Below are 10,006 nucleotides of genomic sequence, written 5' to 3'. Positions count from 1 at the left end.
TGATTGACTTGCATTCAGCAAATTCTTTCTTTGTTTTTTGGGAAAACAAATTAGTGGTTATTTTTTTGTTTATGAACCAAAAATATCTCTTACATGTGTTACATTTGACGCAGAAAAAATTTAAAATAATTTTTCCAGAACAGAATATAATAATATTGTATAATAATATACAGAATATTTATTAATATTAATCTGGCCTACATATAATTCAGTCTGATTGTGAGAAATTCGACCCACGAATTTTGACAGCTGATTAAATTTGAACGAAATTGCCCATTAGGAGCTACGCTGCCCCCTGGTGGCCAAATGTTTTAATGACGAGCATCCGCATGGGCAAGATAAACACCACTTTATTTTGACTTAGTTAATTTTCCTTCATATACATAGCTGCCATTTGAATTAAGTATTTGAATACATCTTTTGATGTTGCTCCTATGGAAAATATTTATTTTACTAAACTAACAATAGTCTGGCAATATAAAATGCATAATTTATGTTTGTCCATAGAAACCATGCGACTGCAAGGATGTTTAAAGTCATTTAAAGTGCCGTGTAACATAGTTATACCTCTATGAATCACACATTTAATTACTTTTATACATTTTATTTTGTGTATGACTTGAATTTACGTATTTTTCCAAAATATTTTCCAAAAGATCGAAGTAACAGCACACGCATATATAAGGAAGATAAAATTTAATAAACCAATTGCATCCCCAGACACCACATATTACATATTACCTTTACATGCAAAAAAAAACCCCGAATTATTGCCTCAATTAGTAACTGGCCCACCAAAGTGCATGAAAAGGCGTTAGTCCGACTGATGTTGCGTAGTTGGTGAAGAACAGAAATCTTCAACAAATGTTTATCTAGTCTACTATATACATAAAGTAAACTGAATATTAAAGAAATTAAATTTTCCTATTTTCCAGTGCAGACTCTCTTGCGTGTGTGTTCGTGTGTTGTCGCGTTCTGTTTCGATAGCGGCAAATACTGTATGTAACCAAACACAAAAATTAAATCGTGGTGTTTTATTTTGAAAATTGTTTTATTATGAAAATTGCCCGGATTCCTTGTTGCATATAATCTGGGACATGGACGAATTCAGTCGCGACGCCAAAGTCCAATTTTGAGCACAGGTCGTTAAGCAAAATTACTCACTAAAACGTAGTTATCCTACGGCCACAAACGCATCACTCCTGTGGAAGTGAGTTTTATTATCAAGGGGTGGTTTGTTTTTTATATTTAAAAAAGTGTTTTTTTATTTATAAAATGACACATTTATTCTTTATGTGTGAAAACAGGACTGACTGGAAATATACGAGTTTACCAAAAGTGATGTGCAAAAAGAGTTCTCAAGTCAAAAACAAAGAGAATTATCAAACCATGTAATGAGAAGAAACAGTACAGACATGCATCCTCACCTAATTAGATGTGCAGTAGTGAGGCTCTTTGGACAGCCATATAAGGATATAAAAAATTCTGATATGTTATTACATTGTAAATGAGAAGTGCTTTGATCTGTTTGCTTTGGTATTTCCAAGAAACACCAGAAGTGAAATCACTCAGAATAGCAACAGGGCAAACAAATTGACGCATAGGGTGATAGACGCTGTCCATGAAGGTGGAGATTTTGATACATTGATCTTTCAAAGTCAAAAAAACTGTGATTCAATGCAAAATACTATACAACAGCATTGCTACTATTGATTAACTTCAACCAGTCATCAATCTTGGAAAAGAATTTACAAAATACAAGGTAAGAAAACAAAGACTTGGTTCTCTGTGCCTCTGCATGAAATGCAAGTGTGCATTTCTTTGTGTGTGTGTGTGTGTGTCCCCTATAACACGCAAATATGTGGAGGTAGGTTGTCGATTCAGAATATGAAGGCTAGAATTTGGAGGCGCACACCCACACATAGTAGAGTTGAACCGATAAATGGAGGTGATGGGCGACCTTTTAGACATGCCTGGGAATGTAACTATTCATGGTAAACGCCCATCCAATTGGCTGATCAAGTTAGTCTGTTTTGTTGGTCATCAAAACTACTCAGCTTTTGTAGTTCTATCGCAGTAATAAATATATTAAAACGGTGTTGTCTTGCATATTCTTATGGCATGCAGACGAGGCGTGTTAGCTGTTGCTTATAGATTGCAGGGCCAGATTCAACAACCGAGGCGGGGCTCTTACGCGTTCACAACTGTGGCATGCTGGGTAGTGGAGTTTTTATCTAACTAAAGTCCTGACGTCACACAAACGATCTTAATTATAACTTAGCAGTGGTTATAGTTGTCCGTAAAGTTGCAGTATTTTAAATAGACATGAACCGTTAAGTTTAGAGTCGTTTCAAGAGTAAATCAAATCCAGTATGATCTGTTTATTGAAACAGTATAATATAATCAAAAAGATATTATGGCCACGCAATATATTTTATACTCAGCAGGGTGTCAACATAGCAGGATGTTTGCTATCAGGAGGCTGGCAAAAGAACTTGAGGAGATCCGAAATTCTGGCAAGAAAAACTTCAGAAACATTCAAGTTGACGACTCAATCCTGTCATGGCAAGGACTCATCGTCCTTGACAACCCTCCTTATGACAAAGGCGCTTTCAAAATGGAAATAATTTTCCCTGCCGAGTACCCATTTAAGCCCCCCAGGATCATCTTCAAGACAAGAATTTACCACCCCAACATTGACGAGAAGGGCCAGGTATGTCTGCCTGCGACCATGGCAGAGAACTGGATTCCTGTCATCAAACCAGAAGAAGTAATACATTCCCTCATTGCACTTCTGGACGACCCCCCAGCCAGGACACCCCCTGAGGACAGATTTAGCAGAAGAATACTTACAAGACCGTAATAAATTCATGAGGAATGCTGAAGAGTTTACAAAGAAAAATAGCGAAAAGTGTCCACAGGACTGATCGCCTGACCAGATCACACGATCCCCCCACCTCACCGGCCCAATCAAATGTCACTGTTTATGTTCCATCCTATCTTCCATCATCAGTGATCATTTAAGTTATTAAAAGTGTCTGAAAGTAGCTGTAAATAGGACCTGTGGATGTGCGCTGACTGAACTACCCCACCCCGATAGCGCACCGGTGTGCGCTTGCGTTGCGCCTGCGCTCCGAAATGACGGTGGTGCTGATGTTTCCATTCAAATCAATGCGTGTGTCCATGGTACCGACCCGGCTCCGCCACTGGCCAAGCTGGCTGACGGAGCACAATGCAGCAAACTACCACAGTGCAGCGTGTGCGACGTACTGTATGTACTGTATTTATGCGGGTTGAAAAAATAACCCCAATGCACAATAAATAACAAAGCACTTCCACTTTTGAGTGAAACTAATGGAACTACCCATGCAAGATTCACACAAATCCGAAATAATTCCTCTCGTCCTCTGGATTAGAACGAATAATGTCTTCTTTTGTGGCTTGTTTTATTCAGTATAAATTGCGTAGAAAATACGTGAATTCTTGCCACAGCCGCACCGTGCACTAAAGATTCAGCACATGTGGCTTTTGTTTTTTTTGTTGGTTGTGAGAACAGAGCAGACACGCAGCCAAACAGTTCCACATCCTGTGTTATTGGCCTACACACCCACTCAATTTGTACTTTTCCCTCAATGAGTGAACAGAAATCATGCCATTTCACAACCACAATGATCTATTTTTAAAATTCTTTAAAGTGAATTCCCATGTAACATTTCAGGTATGATAAAGGGCTGATTAGGCGTTCCTAAGTAGATTTGAACTTTAATATCTCTTGTTCTTTGGGCTTTTCCCTTCAGGGGTCACCACAGCGAATCTGTTACCTCCACCTCACCTTATCTCCTGCATCCTCTTCTGTCACACCAACTACCTTCATGTCCTTTTTAACTCTATCTATAAACCTCCTCTTTAGTCTTCCTTTAGGCCTCCTGCCTGGCAGTTTGAAACTCAGCATCCTTGTACCAATACATTCACTATCTCTCCTCTGGACATGTCTGAACCGCCTCAGTCCTTATCTCTGCTACCTCCAGCTCTCCCGCCTGTCTTTTCCCCAGTGGCACTATCTCTAGAGTCTAGACCACAGTTTTGTACACCTTTTCTTGATTTTAGCTGAAACTCTTCTGTCACACATCCTACCTGTCACTTAATTAACTCATTGCATTAATGTTTGACTTCATTGACAGGTGACATTCAACTTTATTTTTTAAACTCCATGAACTGAATCTCTGTGCCGGGCCCCTTCAGGTATCGTGGCTCCTATGGTGTGAAGGGAGGATAGAACACTAATAGGGCAATTTTGCATTGTGGGATTAAAAACCTTTGGATGATATAAAAAGGGTTCTGCTTCAACAGAACCCTGGAATCTCTGACCAATGCCACGTTTCCACTGCCATTATCAGCTCTACTCGCTTATAGAAGCCGGTATTTTCCGGGGGGGGGGGCAAAAGCGTTTCCACTGCAAAAATTGTACCCACTAAATGGAGAAGAGCTTTGTTAATGACAATGAGAGGAGTGTGTGTGTGTGTGTGTGTGTGTGTGTTTGTTTTGGAAGTTTGTCTGTGGCCTGTTTAACTATCTAAAACAGCTCACTGTGCCTATTTGTTTCAGTAGAACTGTACCTCTTGTTCCGTTTTCGGTGTGTGCCGTAAAGCAGAAAAGTACGCAAATTAGTTGAGGCGTGGGCGGGAGCGATATGGCGCAGATCGGGCAGCGACAGTGACAACGGTGCTGTCGATAGAAATCCTGGCTGGGTTCGGCTCTTGGGCACTGGGTCTGAAAACCCCTGGTTTAGAGGGATTTAAGCCGTGATAGAGAGGATTTGAAAACTGCCCCGGCTTCAGAAGCATCGCGACACTTAACGTAAAGAAGCTTCACTTAAGTCGTCACGTGATTTTTCGCATGGCGAAACGAAACGTCGAAAACATCCTTCCGCGATACTTCTGACAGGGGTCGAGCCGCCTACTTCAAGCACAACATCTCCACAACCCATTACATGCTCGTTATGTGGCTCTTCACATCGGTTTAAACAGTTTCCGCGCGGTTGTCTGCGGCGGGACTGCTCCCGGTCCTCGGTGGATCACTTCCTCATGCTGCTGTGAGGAGCCGCTGCTGTTGTCCTGAGTGCGTCCTATGGCGTCCGTGTATAGCGGCGCTCATACGCTGAGCAAGCATGATGTGAACTACAGAATGCATTTCCGAATGATTAACGAGCAGCAAGTTGAGGATATCACCATCGAGTTTTTCTACAGGCCGCACACTATCACGCTGCTGACATGCACGGTGCTCAGTCTGATGTATTTTGCGTTCACAAGGTAGGAATTCAATGGTTAGCTTGAACTGTTAGCTTAGCGGCTAAAGGGGGTAATGATGCCTGAAGTGTACCAGGTATATGCTAGTGTTTGGTTACTTTTAACTTACTCTTTCGCTGAGGACGCTTGATGTTCGCATAAAAGCAATACAACAACCATTTGAACGAACATCACACGGTCCTAAATATTTCACATTAACTAGTAACACTAGGATTTGTACTACAACGTGTCCGAACTACCTATTGTTGGATACAGATAAAATTATACCTATGATGTTTCATGTTATGTAAGGGACTCATAGAGTGATCACGTATTGAGCAATAATTGCTGTCTTCTTAACATTATGGTATGTAATTACTGCTCATGGGGACACTAATTTGATTTTGCTTCCTGCAGAGATGATGAAAATTATGACAGTAACCTCTGGATTGGGCTCATCCTGGTCATCTCCTTCTTCCTTGTCATTAGTGTTTTGGCATTTCCTAATGGTGAGTTGAGCAGTTTGTGTGCGTGTGTGTGTGTGTGTGCCTGCAAAGCTGTCTCAAAGAATGTTAGCTATGGGTTTAATGTGCATTAAAGTAAATGCCTCCGTGAGAACCGTAGTGGGGAGAAGAAAAGGGTGTACCTGTGTCGTGTTTGGGCAAGATTAGTTTCCCTCCTTTCCCTGTCAGACATATTTAACAGAACTTGCAGTCAGTAAATCATTTATGACTTTGGTTGAATGTTGATATTTTTATGTTGCAGGTCCATTTACCAGACCACATCCAGCAATATGGAGAATAGTTTTTGGTCAGTATTTCTTAGTATTTACAAGGAGAAAAAATACTTCTATTTTATTAAGTTATTATGATCTTCTATGCTGTTTTTCACATTTCCCCTTTTTCTTTAGGCCTGAGTGTCCTTTACTTCCTATTCCTGGTTTTTATCATCTTCCTCAATTGGCAGCAGGTAAAGCAACTCATGTATTGGTTGGATCCAAACCTGCGTTACGCAAAGAGAGAGGCAGACATAATGGTGAGTATGATCACAAAAAACATGCATTTTTCAGACCTGAGCGACCTCATGATGGTCTGTGTGCTCCTCTCTACAGGAATATGCCGTGAACTGTCATGCCATCACCTGGGAGAGAATCCTGAGCCACTTTGACATTTTTGCCTTCAGTCATTTCTGGGGTTGGGGTATGAAGGCCTTGCTCATCAGAAGCTATGGCCTCTGTTGGACCATCAGTATTACCTGGGAGCTCACCGAGGTAAGAATGACCGCCCCAGATAGTTGTCTGTTGCCTGGTGTACATTTCTTGGTTATTTGCAGTCATTTTGAAGTACAAAGTTAGCGTTGCTGCGGGTAGAGGAATCCCTGCCACTCAGCTTTACTGTATTGTCTTTATTCCCACAGCTCTTCTTCATGCATCTGCTGCCCAACTTTGCCGAGTGCTGGTGGGACCAGGTGATTCTGGACATTCTGCTGTGTAACGGTGGAGGCATCTGGCTCGGCATGACTGTGTGCCGTTTTTTGGAGATGAGAACGTACCACTGGGCCAGTATTAAGTATGACAATGACCCACAACTGAGTTACATATTCAGCACCAATGGAAACTTCCACTGTCTGAAGCATTTTAAATTAAAGGAAATAGTTTGACATAATCCTAATTTATGCATTTTGTGGGATTCAATAATGTGAATTCCCTTAATCAATGAAATGGTTTTGTTTAATTTGGTTTAGTCCATGATACTATGAAGGTGTTTTACATCCCATATCGGTGTTTCTCTCAGGGACATCCACACAACCACAGGAAAGATCAAGCGAGCTGTGTTACAGTTTACTCCCGCAAGTTGGACCTACGTTCGTTGGCTCGACCCCAAATCGTCCCTGCAGAGAGTGACGGGTGTCTATCTGTTCATGATCATCTGGCAGGTGAGTGTTGAGAATCCTGAGAGTCAGGGATGATCCTGTAAGATCCACAGGCTAAGTCACAGCTAATCCCACCAACTCTTCTGTTATTGTGAACTAAATCTTCTCTTACATGATTCAGGAGTGTCCCAGTGTCCACACATTAACTGCTTATCCCATATTATCCCTCATTAAATGCATCATTGGTGTCTTTATTTAATATCTTCACTGGAGCAACCTCCAGATCTTGAATGTTGTCATGTTTTAAATACCGAACTAGAAAATAAGTAATAATGGTAAAAAAAGGTTATGACCTAATCAACTCTAATGTTACTTTTTGTGTTTGTGCTATTTTGACACATAAATTGAAGTCTCTCTTTTTTCTGTAGCTGACAGAGTTGAACACATTCTTCCTGAAGCATATTTTCGTCTTTCCGGCAAGCCATCCTCTCAGCTGGTGTCGAATCTTATTCATTGGTATCATCACAGCTCCGACAGTGAGGTAATTTATGCGTTCCATCAGTGGAGACTTGAGACCCTCCAGCTTGTTCTGTTCACTGGACTTTTTCCTTTCTCGCTCCAGGCAGTATTACGCATACCTGACAGACACACAGTGCAAGAGAGTGGGGACCCAGTGCTGGGTGTTTGGGTGAGCCAAACAGTGTTTTGCCATAATACTTCATTCATTTTCTAACCCTCGGAGAAAATTCATGTGTCAGGTTGGGGTTTTCAGTGTCGCCTTATTTACAGGGCAATCGCCTTTCTGGAGGCCTTGGCGTGCATCAAGTTTGGACAGGACTTGTTTTCCAAAACGCAGATCCTCTATGTGATCCTGTGGCTGCTCTGTTTGGTAAGATCAGTTTATTATAACTGTACAAATACAGTGGCATTAAGTCACAATGATCGTTGTGGGTCAATCAGATGCTCTGAATCTTTGCTGCTGGTGGTTGATTTGTTGTGAAGTTCTACTTGACCCTTTCAGGCCTTCATTACATTCCTGTGCTTGTATGGAATGGTGTGGGTTGCTGAAACCTATGGTCCAGGAGAAAAGGTAAGAGTGTCCCTCTCATTAATGCTAAACTGTGTGTGTTTCCTGCTGGAGTTCAATGATTAAAATGCTAATGTCGATTATTCAAGCTGCACAATGTTTAGTATGTCTTTCCATGTGTGTTTTTATGTTGTTGACATGAATCATTGCTCTCTCAGGGCCTCTTAGAATGTGAGGACAGTAATTACACAGAATCTGGTGACTACATGGCAGCTGATCCTAAAGGTACATTCACTTTATTTATTCAGAATCCAGAGCAGTTGGACGGAAATACTGTGGGTAATTCAATTACATCAGTCCAGATGTGTTTTCCTGTAAACTGAGCTGAAATCTGTGGTCATTGTCCTCCAGGGGAGGCGGAGGCGGATGGCGACAGCCCGACAACCAGACACAGACGGAAGGCTGCAGAAAAGACCAAATCCATCAATGGCTTGGAGAGCCAGTAAGAGATGGAAGTGAGAGCCGGAGGGTGGATGGACCCCCCCCCCCCCCCCTTCCCCACCAGAAGAGTCAGAGATCACCGGTCGAAGAGAGGGTGGAACTGAAGCAACCCCCAGCTGAAGGAGCAGAACCAGGAGAGGTGTGAAGGGGTGGGTGAACAGGGTCATGCAGTGTTTAGGAGTGCACAGAAGTTTGGGCTGCAGCCGTGCACGTATATGTGTGTGCTGCAGTCAAACTGCATAGCTGGTGTGTGTGTGAGAGAGAGGGGTATTTAGTGTTTATTAATATTTAGTCTGTTTCAGATGTTTGTCCTGTGATTTGTCATGAATATTGTCAGGTTTACAGCAATGTTGGTTCAACACATTTCAACGTTCAAAGCCATGTTATAGAGTTTGTGATTACAACACAAAAGTGTTCTTTTAAGAAAAAAAAAATCAGAATCTGTTTTTATAATTGTCAAACAGCCTTGTCTTGTTATTGTTGACCTGGAATGGGGCGAAGCACACAGAAATAAGCACTTTTCAGAATATTCTCTTGCAGATATTGTACATTTCGTGAGTTGTGGTTACCACCATCATTGATTTTTAACCTCTGTTCATCTGTGGCTGCTATCATTTTGTTTCTGAGATACGTTTTGCCTTTTACTGCATGTTGGCAACGTTTGCCCGTCTGCTTACACTTTTACTGTTGACTTTGTTGCATGCTTGTGTCAAATCAGATCTTTACGCTTTAGAGGGCAGTGACATTTTAAGTGACCTACTGTGCCTGTTCTGTGTGCCAACTTTTTTTAAACTTGTACTGAACTTTTACTGAGACTATTTTCATCTCAAGGCAACATCGTTGCATGACAGATGTCCCTCACTCTTCAAGGATTCACGTGTTGACTTTGTTGAAGAGCAGCAGGCTCCTGTACTGCAGTATACATGATTAGTATACATTGTAAAGGGTTTATTCTAAGTTTACATGCTAACGTTTGATTTCTATTTGCAATTGCACTGCTAAAATTAAGTCACTCTACCACACACTTTTATTTAGACTAAAATTATAATATTAGAATACACAAAACTCGGTGTAATTGAAGTCCTAAAGGTCAGTTGATTCCCCTCCCATGTTTGTACTAAATGTAAACTGTCACTTGCCAAATACCACATCCAATTAAACTGGCTTATACTGTTGCTTTTCACTGTGAAACTACACATTAAACTGTTTTTCAGGTATGTTGAAATTGACTCGGTGTATTTATGCATCATTAGTTGTTTTTTTGAATCTTTTAAGCTTTTTAATATCGACCGAGCAGTTAATCGTGCATGTCCTTGCCTCC

The 10,006-nt window shown here is 41.2% G+C and overlaps 1 protein-coding gene and 1 pseudogene across 1 annotated transcript; both read left to right on the top strand.

Annotated features, from left to right (window-relative positions):
* Nucleotides 1–305: 305 nt before the first annotated feature.
* Nucleotides 306–3,287, top strand: LOC115250405 (ubiquitin-conjugating enzyme E2 L3 pseudogene; annotated as a pseudogene).
* A 1,407-nt stretch (nt 3,288–4,694) lies between these two features.
* ptdss1a (phosphatidylserine synthase 1a) lies at nt 4,695–9,910 on the top strand. The gene is made up of 13 exons (XM_003966179.3): nt 4,695–5,309; nt 5,703–5,794; nt 6,051–6,095; nt 6,196–6,320; nt 6,397–6,555; nt 6,702–6,853; nt 7,079–7,220; nt 7,586–7,698; nt 7,780–7,845; nt 7,947–8,046; nt 8,179–8,247; nt 8,403–8,469; nt 8,596–9,910. The coding sequence occupies exons 1-13, from the start codon at nt 5,128–5,130 to the stop codon at nt 8,688–8,690; spliced, it is 1,407 nt and encodes a 468-aa protein (XP_003966228.1). The 5' UTR covers nt 4,695–5,127; the 3' UTR covers nt 8,691–9,910.
* Nucleotides 9,911–10,006: the final 96 nt, after the last annotated feature.

The sequence above is a fragment of the Takifugu rubripes genome, chromosome 7, assembly GCF_901000725.2.
Source record: "Takifugu rubripes chromosome 7, fTakRub1.2, whole genome shotgun sequence".
NCBI lineage: Eukaryota > Metazoa > Chordata > Actinopteri > Tetraodontiformes > Tetraodontidae > Takifugu > Takifugu rubripes.
The sequence above is the reverse complement of the archived record's forward strand: the minus strand, read 5'-3'. Positions and strand labels throughout refer to the sequence as shown.

What these genes read in the sequence shown, in the direction of transcription:
- ptdss1a (XM_003966179.3), top strand. Translation starts at nt 5,128, where the DNA reads ATGGCGTCCGTGTATAGCGGCGCTCATACGCTGAGCAAGCATGATGTG. An exon ending in TGTTCATGATCATCTGGCAG is followed by an intron (nt 7,221 to 7,585) that starts GTGAGTGTTGAG and finishes TTTTTTCTGTAG; the next exon opens with CTGACAGAGTTGAACACATT. An exon ending in CCTATGGTCCAGGAGAAAAG is followed by an intron (nt 8,248 to 8,402) that starts GTAAGAGTGTCC and finishes TTGCTCTCTCAG; the next exon opens with GGCCTCTTAGAATGTGAGGA.